Source organism: Siniperca chuatsi, linkage group LG15, assembly GCF_020085105.1.
Source record: "Siniperca chuatsi isolate FFG_IHB_CAS linkage group LG15, ASM2008510v1, whole genome shotgun sequence".
In the NCBI taxonomy this organism is placed as follows: domain Eukaryota; kingdom Metazoa; phylum Chordata; class Actinopteri; order Centrarchiformes; family Sinipercidae; genus Siniperca; species Siniperca chuatsi.
Window position 1 is genome coordinate 20,481,616 of NC_058056.1, and position 13,664 is coordinate 20,495,279.

Below are 13,664 nucleotides of genomic sequence, written 5' to 3' on the forward strand. Positions count from 1 at the left end.
TACACTTTCAGTGCCCTCTTTATGTCTCAATCGCTTTTTTTTGTGGTTTTGTGGCAGTGTTGATGCAAGCTGTGACAACACAGACAGTTCTAAAAAGGCAGAAGTAGTTATCTATTTACTGTACACTGTACTATTACTGTACTATTTACTGTATGTGTGAACACAAGCACATGTGACAGTGATGTCTGTTACTAAAAGTAACTAATTTTTTTTTTGCAGGTATGTGAATGGAAAGACTTACATGGAGGATGTAGCTGATGCTTTGGAGGAGGCTAAAGAGGAAATCTTTATCACTGATTGGTGGTGAGTTTCAGTGTGGCTATTGTATAAAAATGCACAATGTCAAAGATTGTGGTTGACGTTTGTCTGCTGTCAGCACTGAAGTGTGAGCCCAGAAATAAACAGATAAGTGGGCTATATCTGTCCTGCTTTAACGCTGCGACATCCATCTCCAAACCTGACAGAATAAGAAAAGCAAAAATATTCTAGAAAAGCAAATATTAGTGGACTCAACCAGGGGCCTGTATCACAAAACAAACCTAACTTGCTACCTGCCTTCATCAAGCCTAATGTTGGGTATCACAAAGCTGGTGATCAACTGACTTTGTCAAGTGCAGGAATTATTATATAGATGTCTTTAAGTACAATTGGCATTTTCAACGTGTTCAGTAGTCAAGAATGAATGTGGAACATACAATAAATAGATTATTCATAAAGGGATTATGCATTGCACATAATTATCATGGTGGGCAAAGTGATCTACTGATTTATAAAAATATCTCTATTGCTCTTTATTACTTGTCGCTTTATTGTAATTCCTGACTGACTGGTAAGTAGTCAGGCTGTTGATATGTTTTGATCTGATCCTCTGAACTGGAGTTTAGGTTAGCTGTGCAGCATAGGTTACACGGTGATCTACCCTTATTAAAAGTGAGCCAGCTTTGTGATACCATAAAGGCTGAACTAAAGGTGGAGTTTCCACCTTTAGTTCATACTTAATGTAAACAAACAAAAGTTATGTTTACATTAAGTATTACTCACCAAAACACATTTGGTATATCCTTGAGGTCTAACAAACATGTCAAGGACATTTCCTTCCTCATAGAACATTTGCAAAGCAGATTTTTCTTAAAGGTTTGAGTCCTGCATTGTTTACATTCATGTTTACTTGCTAGCACTCCTCTGGCCTTCTTGGCGCATTGCTGTGTATCTTGGAGCATTAGCACCACCTGTTAGTCAGTGGAATAGTGTGAAATCTTTGTCTGGATTGTTTGTCATGTCATCCACATGCACATGCATGTGCGTCCTTGTTCTTGTGCATGAGTCAAACAAACCGGGGACCCACTCACAAAAAAACTGCTCCATAGCGCTGCTAGAGGTCAAAAACTCCACTGAATACCTTTTTAAACCCAAAGATAACTACTAACCCACGAATCTTGCTATGTGATGCAGGCTCCAGTAGGGAACTGTACCATACCACTTAGTAGCAAGTTTAAGTGCAAATAACACAGTGGCTTATTTTGGATAAGCTGAAGTTACGTTTTTTGGTAGATTATTTAGGTTAAGACTATGGTAAGGTTGCTGCGTCCTGGTGCCCTAGTGGTCTAAGGTGCATACCATGTAATCACATTGTTTGCAGTTCAATTCTCGCTTGGAACCTTTCTTGTATGTCAGTCACCTTTGCTAGTTTCCAATCTCTCTCTCTCGGCTGTCGATTTTTAATTAAAGGCAAAAATGTCCAACAAACTAATCTTAACAAAGCGGAGAAGGTTGTTGTCATGGCTATAAGATATGTCATAATGCAGAATCATGTGTACATGCACATATATGTATATATATATATATATATATATATATATATATATATATATATATATATATATATATGTGTGTGTGTGTGTGTGTGTGTGTGTGTGTGTGATGGTGAATTCTGATGCAGTAAATACTTGATGTATGTGTGTGTACTTTGCACCTGTAATAGTCTGTTATACTTTCTCAAATGGTCTGAAATTGAAAACATTCCAAAGTAATTATGCAGCAGTATTTAATTGTAGTATGTAGATAATGTTGTAAAAATAGTATCATGCACCAGCTGAACATAATATAGAATAGCTGTAATGGCTTATTTCAGTAGTTTGGTAAACACATAGGCCATCATCAGACTCCTGCCAAAGAATGAGCTGACAACTTGACACTCTGATACCCAGTTAGTGTAGTGCATGCTGTTACACATTACATTACAGTATGTATTACCCACAAGTTCTGGCTCTTTGGCAGGCAATACAATAGTACTGGCTCTAATTACAGCCTCATCCACAGACCCAGAATATAAATACACTGACAGAAAGATACAGTCTCTGTATAGTATGGAGTTTCCACACCTCTGCTACACCCAGTTGTCTCTCTCTGTCTCAACTTAATTTACTGTCTTTCTTTTTACCTGTCAGAGGTAATGTTCCTCACATAAGAACCGATTATGTGAGCTGTCAGATTACCTGAAAGTATAGTCGTGTCACCCTGCACTTGGTATGTGTGCTTGCATGTCTGTTTGTCTTTCTATATGTGTGTGTCATTTTCAGGCATGTAATATAAGTATATAATGACGTTTAGGGTCGGAAATATGTTAAATGAAGAAACACTACGATTTTTGTTCAAAACAAAGAAAAACCTAATTTGTCTCATGTAAAAACTTGTCACACCCGTACTCTATACTTTATTATACCTTGAGTGTACAGCAACCTGTAAACGGTACATTTTGGTGCCTTTATTTCTGAATATCAATCTTATCACTTTTCCACCTTTCATATATTTGATAGTGTTTTGTATGGAGTTTTCTAATGGAAATAAACACTGTATTTGTCTCTAGACACAGTTATAATATTCTTGACAGTGTAATTTGAAATATTATAGTTTATGGTCCCTCAGAGCCAAATGTGCGACTGTTTGTCATGGCTGAAATCCCTGTGTTCCAAGGCAGTAATCACTGGGCTTATGGTCTTAACCAATGAGGTGTCAGCCTGTGTAATGTGAGCCAATGGCATTGTAGACATGTAAGCTCAGAATGCCAATGTAAGTGACTCATGAGACCATATCATTATGTCATGTCTGTCATATGTACAGTAGTTTTCTTAAGTAATGGCGATGCATTCACTTTGTTTTCCGATTCTGTTAACACCTGAATGCCTTAAAGAAATATGTAATCTTCTCTTTCGATCTGTTTCTCCCCCTCTGTGCCTCTGTCTATCTTGGTGTCTGTTTCTGTCTCTTCAGGCTCAGTCCAGAGATCTTCTTGAAGAGACCTGTAGTGGAGGGCAACAGGTGGAGGCTAGACTGTACCCTTAAACGCAAAGCAGTAAGTAGGCATTAGATTGCCAACATTATGGGAGAGAAATGACCCGCAGGCCAAGTACAGTTTGGCAAAAAAGTATTTAGTCAGCCACCAATTGTGCATGTTCTCCCACTTAAAAAGATGAGAGAGGCCTGTAATTTTCATCATAGGTACACTTCAACTATGAGAGTCAGAATGGGGGGAAAGAATCCAGGAAATCACATTGTCTGATTTTTAATGAATTATTTGTTAAATTCCTCGGTAAAATAATTATTTGGTCACCTACAAACAAGCAAGATTTCTGAAGTCACAGACCTGTAACTTCTTCTTTAAGAGGCTCCTCTGTCCTCCACTCGTCTGTATTAATGGCACCTGTTTTAACTCGTTATCAGTATAAAAGACACCTGTCCACAACCATCACACTCCAAACTCCACTATGGCCAAGACCAAAGAGCTGTCAAAGGACACCAGAAACACACTGGTAGACCTGCACCAGGCTGGGAAGACTGAATCTGCAATAGGTAAGCAGCTTGGAGTGAAGAAATCAACTGTGGGAGCAAGTATTAGAAAATGGAAGACATACAAGACCACTGATAATCTCCCTCGATCTGGGGCTCCACACAAGATCTCACCCCGTGGGGTCAAAATGATGACAAGAACGGTGAGCAAAAATCCCAGAACCACATGGGGGGACCTAGTGAATGACCTGCAGAGAGCTGGACAAAGTAACAATGGCTACCATCAGTAAAACACTACGCAGGGGGACTCAAATCCTGCAGTGCCAGACGTGTCCCCCTGCTTAAGCCAGTACATGTCCAGGCCCGTCTGAAGTTTGCTAGAGAGCATTTGGATGATCCAGAAGAGGATTGGGAGAATGTCAGATGAAACTAAAATAGAACTCCATACCTACTGTGAAGCATGGGGGTGGAAACATCATGCTTTGGGGCTTTGTTTTTCTGCAAAGGGACCAGGGTGACTGATCCGTGTAAAGGAAAGAATGAATGGGGCCTTGTATCGTGAGATTTGGAGTGAAAACCTTCTTCCATCAGCAAGGGCACTGAAGATGAAATGTGGCTGGGTCTTTCAGCATGACAATGATGCCAAACACACTGCCCGGGCAACGAAGGAGTGGCTTTGTAAGAAGCATTTCAAGGTCCTGGAGTGGCCTAGCCAGTCTCCAGATCTCAACCCCATAGAAAATCTTTGGAGGGAGTCGAAAGTCCATGTTGCCCAGCGACAGCCCCAAAACATCACTGCTCTAGAGATCTGCATGGAGGAATGGGCCAAAATACCAGCAAGTGTGTGTGAAAACCTTGTGAAGACTTACAGAAAATGTTTGAGCTCCGTCATTGCCAACAGAGGGTATATAACAAAGTATTGAAATTAACTTTTGTTATTGACCAAATACTTATTTTCCACCATGACTTGCAAATATATTCTTTAAAAATCAGACAATATGATTTTCTGGATTCTTTCCTCCCATTCTGACTCTCATAGTTGAAGTGTACCTATGATGAAAATTACAGGCCTCTCATCTTTTTAAGTGGGAGACTGTGCACAATTGGTGGCTGACTAAATACTTTTTTGCCCCACTGTATTTAGCACTGTAGACTCTTTACTCATTTAAAAAAAAAAAGAAATGTTTCCTTTCAGTAAAATACAACTTGCACAATTTTACATTTTTTCAATTTACAATCCATCAAAAAGAGAAGTTAACATTTCTTTAGCCATCCAAGATAAGGAAGTGTTCCCACTACTTCCTTGTGGTTTAGGTTAAGAACTCCTAACAACTTTCTGAAACTGTGAGCATGCCCTCTTGAACTCTCTGTGTCTGTCTGACCATGTGCCCTGACATCTTTGGTTACTCAGTGTCAGTGGGACACTCTAAACCCCCTAAAACACAATGTGTTCGCGTGTGATAGATCCGACCTGCCTTGCCTTAATCGGGGTTGTTTCCGTATTATAGACTAATACATATTAAACAACAGATAAAAAGTGCAAACCTCTTTCCTACCACAAATACTAGTGCACTATGCATATAAATCCCAGTAAAAAGTCATAAGTTTAACTGATGGTTTTTATTATGCCTGATTTTAGGGGGTGCTGCAGCCCCCTCAACACCCCTACTCCCCACGTCCATGGTAAGCATGCTTCATAATCTGGGATGTAGAGGAGGATACATGTACTTTACCTTAGTATATCCACCTATTTATTTGCAGAAAATAATTTACCCATATCTTTAGGTTGATATTGTTAGTTGTCTGTATGAGTTGATTTGGTGGCAAATGAGTTTCCCCACTGGGGATTAATAAAACTGTCTAATCTAGTCTAAAATATAAATCTTTATAATGTAAATTCATGCATATCAATCTGCTAAAGTGACACAGCAATAGGGACTTTAAGGTTGGAAAAACACAAACAAGTATTTACTACTTTGTCCAATTTTACCTATTCTACATCACTGTCTGCCCCCCCAGCTTTTACAGATTCATTTTTAAACATGCTTTTTAATGATGGTTTCTTTAGTACTTTGACATAAATAAATACCAAGTTAAATTTAGTAATATCATGTTTTTAATGTATTTTGTTTGTTTGCACATAAAAAATTCAACGAAAAGAACATATGACGTGTACACAAAGACATTCATACATATCTACAGACATATATGTGAATTAAAAGGAAACAAAAATCTGTGCCAGGCCAGTAGGAAGCTCAAAGCTTATAGAAAGATAAACAGGTTTACATAAAATAAATATATTTTCCTATTCAGAAATGATTAATACTGAATTGAAACCAAAGACATATGTGAACAGTCAAATGGGTTAAATGGCTAGAAATGTGTTCCTAATACTGTTTTTCTTTTCTGTCTCTCTTATAGCAACAGGGAGTGCGCATCTTTGTGATGTTGTATAAGGAGGTGGAGCTCGCCCTGGGCATCAACTCAGGCTACAGCAAGAGGACCCTCTTGCACCTGCACCCTAACATCAAGGTAACTGATGTATTATGAAAGAGGATGCAGTATGGCTATGCATATATATATATATATATATATATATATATATATATATATATATATATATATAGTATGTGATGGTGCATCATATACTAGAGATAGTATATGGCACATTATCCAAGATTGTCAATGCACTAGTTTTGAATGAGAAAACCACACTGTCTATTATAAACACACAATTACACATCAGAAAATATCATTATATTTTAGTTTTTTGCAATTCCCACATTTTATAGGGTCTATGTACTATATATGTGAATCCATGTGGGCGGTATTTCATTTTTGTGGCTCAGGTGATGCGTCATCCAGACCACGTCTCCTCCTCCGTCTATCTGTGGGCGCATCACGAGAAGATCGTTGTCATTGACCAATCAGTGGCCTTCGTTGGCGGGATCGACCTGGCATACGGTCGCTGGGACGACAGAGAGCATCGGCTGACAGATGTCGGCAGTGTGACGCGGTCTGTGGCCCTGGAGCAGGTCAGACACAAATACACACAAACACACACAACTAATTAAAATGTCTTGTCCAAAGTTTGCAGTTATTGGCAATAAATGTGGTTCTAACCTCCTGTTAAATGGTTCAAATATGAGGAGGGGGAGAGGAGAGGAAATTGAGAAAACTATTTCATTCAAACTCACACAGTTGCACTCACACAGTGCCAGCTATCGAATAGGCCTCTTCATTTTAATGACACACATACAGTACAAGCACACACATTCTCATACACAACTACACAAACATATGCTACACTATTGACCTTGCAGTCAATAAATTTATGTACTTAGTAGGATAGTAAGTAACATTTTTCCCTGTTAGCAAGGCCTAAGGATGTGATGACGGTTGCTTTGTTGGTTCTTCAGTCAGTCAGTGATCCCTTTGACTGTCCAACCAATTCTTAGCCAAGATATCTAAACAACTTCTGGACAGATTGCCATTAAAATTCAGTAAGTAGTTTCATGGTCCCCCCTGAGGATGATTTTGCTGATCACCTGACGTTTCCTCTACAGCCACTGTCAGATCTATATTGGAAGTTTGGTCCATGACATGATCAACAACAGATATTTATGTCCCTTGAGAATTAATTTTTATGTTTTGGTGAAGCCCTGAGCTTTCCTCTAGTGACTATGGAGGCAAAATTTCCACCTGCACTGTAATAGTTGTCATGTAATATCAAAATGCCATGAAGGTGCTATGAAAAATGTCATGAAATTTACTAAGCACATTGGTGCTATACAGAGGATGAAGCTCTTCCTTGAAACATAACTACAAGTTTTGTGCTCAAGACATTCCCATGAAAAAAACTGTGAATATTCATAGTTCCTAGAGGTTAAATCACAGTGTTTGTTTGGGGCCTCTTTGACCTTTTCCTCTAGCACCAAACTTTTTACACAAGATATTTCATAGTCCAAGATGCATGCTGCATTAGTTTTAGCTAAGTGTAGCTAATAAAGTAGCAACTGAGTATACATTCCCTGCTGTTTTCATGTTCCCAGGCTGCCTCCACCAACACTCCGTCCAGTAAGGGTGTGTCCTCTGTTGATGGCGTCTCCAAGAGCAATGGACGAGGGACACCGCACAGTGATTCGGTGGACTTGCCCAAGCTGAAGGGGATTGGACGCACTAGGAAGGCTCGCTTCAGTCTGTACAGACACCTGCACATGCACACTCTGCAGCATGCAGACAGTGTCAGCAGTGTCGACAGTGCAGGTGTGTTTATATGAGAAGAAAGAGAGAGAATATGTGAATATGAGAGTGAGAATGTTGTAATATGAATTGGGTGAATGAGTGCTGTATACATGTACTGTAGATGCAATCCATTGCCATATGTTCATTCTGTGTGTGTGTGTGTGTGTGTGTGTGTGTGTTTGTAGGGAGTGGTTCAGTGCAAAGCCTAAAGACAGGTGTTGGAGAGTTACAGGGCAATACGCGCTTCTGGCATGGAAAAGACTACTGCAACTTTGTCTACAGGGACTGGATCCAGTTGGAGAAACCTTTTGATGGTCTGGCACACACACACACACACACACACACACACACACACACACACACTCATACTCTTGTTTGGTCTTACTTAAAAGTTTCTTACTTAAAAAAAATTATTTTTAGTATACAATGCCCTACTTAATATTAATCTTATTCTCATGATTTTTCCTGTTATACCAGTTTGATGGAAACAAATCATCAGTCATCTGGAAAACTAATATGGAGTGGAACCATAAAACACTTATTTGTTCCACTTTGTTCTCTCCCTCTCTCTGCGCCAAACTCTCTGACCCCACTGTGCTCCTTTCTCTCATCTTCTCTCCTTTTGTCTGTCCCTTTGCTTTTTTATTCTGTCCTGCTGTATCCTTTCTCCATCTCTTGCTGTCACACTTTTTTCCTGTCTTCAATGGGTTGCTTCCATTCTGTGCAGACTTCATCGACAGATACACAACTCCCAGAATGCCTTGGCATGACATCGCCTCAGTGGTTCATGGCAGAGCTGCCCGGGATGTGGCCAGACACTTCATTCAGCGCTGGAACTTCACTAAGGTACTGTACACACACACACACACACACACACTGTGTAAATTAACAAAAACACACAGGGATGTACAGCAGGATTAAAACTTAAAGCTAAACTGGTTTAACCAGGATATCATAAGCTGAAGTTTCTTTGGTGGCATTTAACCACCTTTTCAGACTGATAGCTTATCACTTTAATTACTTGATTTTACTATTTCTTGTGCAAATTCATAGATGTAGTCACAACAAGAAGTAACGAACGAATGTAAAATACAAGTGAGGAAAACTGTGATTTGTTGACTTAAAAAATAAAACAGGACAATAAACACCAACCTGGCAAAATCTTAGGAAATGTCTGGCTGGAACAGTGGAAAAAACACCTTAATCCTCACACTCATGCTTTCCATGGCATCAGCTTTTTCCTCCCGTTCTCCTGTTTATACTCTTTTCCATTCCTCCTCTGACTCTATATTTGCCGTCTCACTGCGCACATTCTCTAACTGTCTCACCTACAGATTATGAAGCCAAAGTATCGCTCTCTGTCTTATCCATTCCTGCTGCCCAAGTCTCACTCCACTGCCAATGAGCTCAGATACCAAGTCCCTGACTGTGTTAATGCCAAAGTGCAGGTAAGAGAACTGAACACACCAATAATGAATATGTTGTTCTTTCTTTGTAATTATACAGAATGAGAACGTGCTGCAAAAACCAACCATTCACCAAACCTAAAAAGAACCACTCGTAGAAAATTACAGACATACACACACAGTATAAACTCCCACGTTCCTGCACTATTTCCCACATCCCAGTCTGGAAGAACTGCTGGAAAAAGATAAGAGAACGAGCGTTCAAAAACTCCCCATGGGCCAAGATGTTATATAACTACAAAGGTTTGCACTTGCGATTGACATTCAAGGGTTTTAGCCGAAAGGAACGAACCTTTTGAGTGAAATGCTTGACTAAAATAAGAAGGGCATGAAGGTCCCATCACAACTCCAGCATGTTTTGTTTTAAGACAAAGTGTTCTTTCGTTTTCTCAGTGTCGTTTAACAAATCTTTGTGTGTTTCATTCAAACTGTGTGTCTATTTTTCAACTAACACCTCTGTGAACACTATGTACTTCTCCATTTGTATCTACTTTAACTACCACTAATAATACGCACCAATTTGGAAAATATGTCTTACAACTTTTTGGGTATTTTTTAGAATTACACACCCTTTTTACTTGCAGTTAATTTAATCTCTCCTCTCACAGGAATTATTTACCACTAATTATTTATTGCTGGCCAGTGTATACTGGTGTTTGATATTGCCTTATAATGATCACTGACTATCATATTAGTAGTTATTATAGATATTATACACATGCAGCTATACTTAGCTGGAACTGTTGTCAACTCATTTCTTCTATGTTTAGCTCTTATGTATGTATATTACGGTATATTGGACAAGACTAGCCACACACATTCATATGGTTACAATTATCAAGAAATAGGTGCAAGATGCAGCCCTTTTTAGAATTATTGCTATAATAATCCTATGTCTGTGTGTACAAGGTGTTGCGGTCAGCAGCAGATTGGTCGGCAGGCATAAAGTACCACGAGGAGTCCATCCACAATGCCTACATACAGGTCATCGCTAAGAGCAAACACTACATCTACATAGAGGTAAACCAGCAGTGAGGCCAGGATATGAAAATAAAAGACAGATACTGTAATATGAAATTGTTATGAGAGGAAAGCTGAATTCTTCAATGTATTTGGTGACTATCTCATTGTGGAATGAAATGCCTCTCTACTCTGTAACAAGTTGTCTGTGGAGAAACAAAGCCTGAACGCCATAACCATTTTAATTGTCTCTGTTTGGGGTTTGTGTCCTTCCTTTCTCTCCTCTCCTATCAGAACCAGTTCTTCATCAGTTGTGCTGACAACAGGACGGTCTACAACAAGATCGGAGATGCCATCATCGAAAGGATCATCAGAGCACACAAGTACTTCCCTTTAAAACCACTTGTTTGTTTAAGTAGTATTTGTGATTATAGGATGGAAGTTTTATGTACTGTATATGTATACAAGATTAGTCTTCTCACCTTTTGAACTTCTGCTTCTTGCAGCTTGACACTAGTAGTCTGTGTCTTGATATATCTGATGTGTGTTTGCTCACAGGGAGGGTAAGAAGTATCGTGTGTATGTGGTCACCCCTCTGCTTCCTGGCTTTGAGGGAGACATCACCACAGGAGGAGGGAACGCCATCCAGGCTGTCATGCACTTCAACTACAGGTGAACCACATGACACTTTGATAAGTCAGAGTTTAATACTGAAAGAGGAAGAGTGAAGGGAAATGAGAAAGCAGATGTGAAAGTGTCATTGGAATTCTGTTGTATTTTATTTCTTTCAAGTTGAAGCAATGTCTTGTACGTGTTTTTTTATACTACAGTTGTTGATTTCCTTGGCAGAGATGTCATTCTCTGTCTCCTTCCCAGGGACTACAGATTCCCAGGGACTACAGAAAATTAGCTTATAACTAACTCTGGTACAGCTAAGAAGCTGTGCACTGTCCTTGTTCAATAAACAAATAAACAAACAAACAAACAAAGTTGATTCAAGTCTAAGATGAACTATATTTATATACTTTTTGATGAGTTTTAATCCCCTGCCTCCTCAGAACTATGATCAGAGGAGAATACTCCATCATCTCCCAGCTGAAAAAGGAGAGTAAGTATAAGAATAAGCTATAACGTTAAATGTTTTGATACCTAATATTAAGGTAAGAGTTGGAAAAGTGCTAATATTCTCTAATTTCATCCTCTACTCTAATATAATCCCAATTTCACGCTGCACTCTTCTGGTTTTTGTGTTTTTCTCCTCTCCTCTCCCAGTGGACGACCACTGGATGAACTACATCTCCTTCGCTGGTCTGCGGACCCACGCTGAGCTGGAGGGACGCCTGGTAACAGAGCTCATCTACGTCCACAGCAAGATGCTCATTGCTGACGACAACACTGTCATCATCGGTTAGTTTCTCATCTGCTTCCATCACCTTCTGTCTCTTTTTTTTTCATGTTGTTTTCAACAGCTACTATTTAAGGTAACTAGCCTATCTGCCTTGACATCATTATGATGTGATAAATCTAAAAATCTGGCTTTATTTCTTTATCTGTCACCATCTGTGCAGCTAACAAATGTGCATACTACTGTTTAAATATGTGGTGCAACATAGCTCTGCTGTGCCCTCTGCTGGCTCAAAAAGTGCAGCTCACTCTCTCACAGTAGTACAACAATAATCAACAAATCAAGAGCAATCACTGTAACTTTTCTCTTTAAATTTGTATTCATGTGAAATTTATACAGACAATATTAATAAGGTAAGTCAAATTAAGGCATATGGTCTGTTGTTTATAACTGTGTTTCATTTAGTATCCAGAGGCAACCCATTACTAAAGAGCTTAGGCTATTTTGTTTATAAACCCATAAAATTATTGTTACTTGTAGATTGAGTAATGACACCAGCAAATCATTTGAATGCAGAGATTCAGTTTCCATCCTTTGTTTTGTGTGTTTGTTTCAGGTTCTGCTAACATCAACGACAGAAGCATGCTGGGTAAACGTGACAGCGAGGTGGCAGTGATTGTTGAGGACTCTGAAAAGGTTGCTGCAGTGATGGATGGACAGGAGTATGAAGCTGGACCCTACGCACTTCAGCTCCGCCTTGATTGCTTCAGGTGTGTGTGTGTGTGTACACAGGTGTATGCGTGAATGAGAGCGAAAGAGAGAGAGCCATGTTTACGAAGCACATTATAATCTAGTGGAAACATTATGCAACTGTTAAAGGTTTTGTTTGAATATAATTGTTTTAATTGGCTTATCTTGCCATCCATATCCCCACAGCATTAATTTCAATACCACTGTATAGTTTAAGAAGGGTGAAATATAAACATTTTTGACATTTTGGAGATGTGGCTTCATCTGTCAGAAACATTTACAGTCAAATAATAATTAAAAAAACGTTGTAGTGTATTTCTCTTCTCTTCTCTTTCTTCCTCTCTCTGAACAGGACTATCCTTGGAGGCCACACTGACACCAGTATTGACCTGTCTGACCCCATCAGTGAACGCTTCTATAAGGAGGTGTGGATGACCACAGCTGGTCGCAATGCCACCATTTATGAGAAGGTATGGGTGATCATGATGGTTTAGGGGGAAATTTTGTGTGTATGTGCCAGATGGTGTTAAAACAATTAGACAGGTACTGTAACTTAGACATTATTCGTAGATGTCATCTAAAAAAAATATAATTTGAGAGAGAAAACTTTGGGATTCAGGCAAAAGGTTAAGTGGTGATCTCTCATCATTCTGGTCTATATAGGCATGCTAGCAGTACCCTGTGGCTATCGTGCTCATGACACAACAAAATAACAATTTGGATCATTGAAAAAATAGAAACTCATTGTTCAAGATATTCTTAAATCCTTGCCTCTGCCGGAGCAAAAAATTGGCCTGGGGGTAGTGTCAGAGGAAAAGCCATGTTGTTAACTGAATCACAAAGATTTATCCTCTGTACAGTAGTCATTTTGGGACATCAGACTGAAACTAAACTTTCAACTTTCATCAGTCTAAGCTGTACTTACTATAGGCTCCACTGTGCTTCAATCTGAAGCTCAAGCTTGAGCTCAATCTAGGAGCACCAAAGTAATTGCGATTTGTCCTCAGTAAACCTTGAATATTTGTCCCGAATCATGGCAGTCCATCCAATTGTTGATGAGATATTTCACTATCAACCATGACGGCCAACTGAATAACATTGTCATCGCAAGA

The 13,664-nt window shown here is 39.2% G+C and overlaps 1 protein-coding gene across 2 annotated transcripts in view; it reads left to right on the forward strand.

Moving 5' to 3' along the window:
* Nucleotides 1-13,664, forward strand: part of pld1a (phospholipase D1a) — a 43,524-nt gene that overhangs the window by 25,841 nt on the left and 4,019 nt on the right. For both annotated transcript variants that reach the window (XM_044166309.1, XM_044166308.1), the window contains exons 11-25: nucleotides 220-303; nucleotides 3,271-3,352; nucleotides 6,208-6,318; nucleotides 6,636-6,821; nucleotides 7,839-8,052; nucleotides 8,217-8,345; nucleotides 8,759-8,877; nucleotides 9,366-9,479; nucleotides 10,407-10,517; nucleotides 10,752-10,840; nucleotides 11,016-11,129; nucleotides 11,516-11,565; nucleotides 11,730-11,864; nucleotides 12,419-12,572; nucleotides 12,905-13,022. In XM_044166309.1, coding sequence (XP_044022244.1) covers nucleotides 220-303; nucleotides 3,271-3,352; nucleotides 6,208-6,318; nucleotides 6,636-6,821; nucleotides 7,839-8,052; nucleotides 8,217-8,345; nucleotides 8,759-8,877; nucleotides 9,366-9,479; nucleotides 10,407-10,517; nucleotides 10,752-10,840; nucleotides 11,016-11,129; nucleotides 11,516-11,565; nucleotides 11,730-11,864; nucleotides 12,419-12,572; nucleotides 12,905-13,022 — 1,810 coding nt within the window. The remainder of the gene's footprint in view (nucleotides 1-219; nucleotides 304-3,270; nucleotides 3,353-6,207; nucleotides 6,319-6,635; nucleotides 6,822-7,838; nucleotides 8,053-8,216; nucleotides 8,346-8,758; nucleotides 8,878-9,365; nucleotides 9,480-10,406; nucleotides 10,518-10,751; nucleotides 10,841-11,015; nucleotides 11,130-11,515; nucleotides 11,566-11,729; nucleotides 11,865-12,418; nucleotides 12,573-12,904; nucleotides 13,023-13,664) is intronic.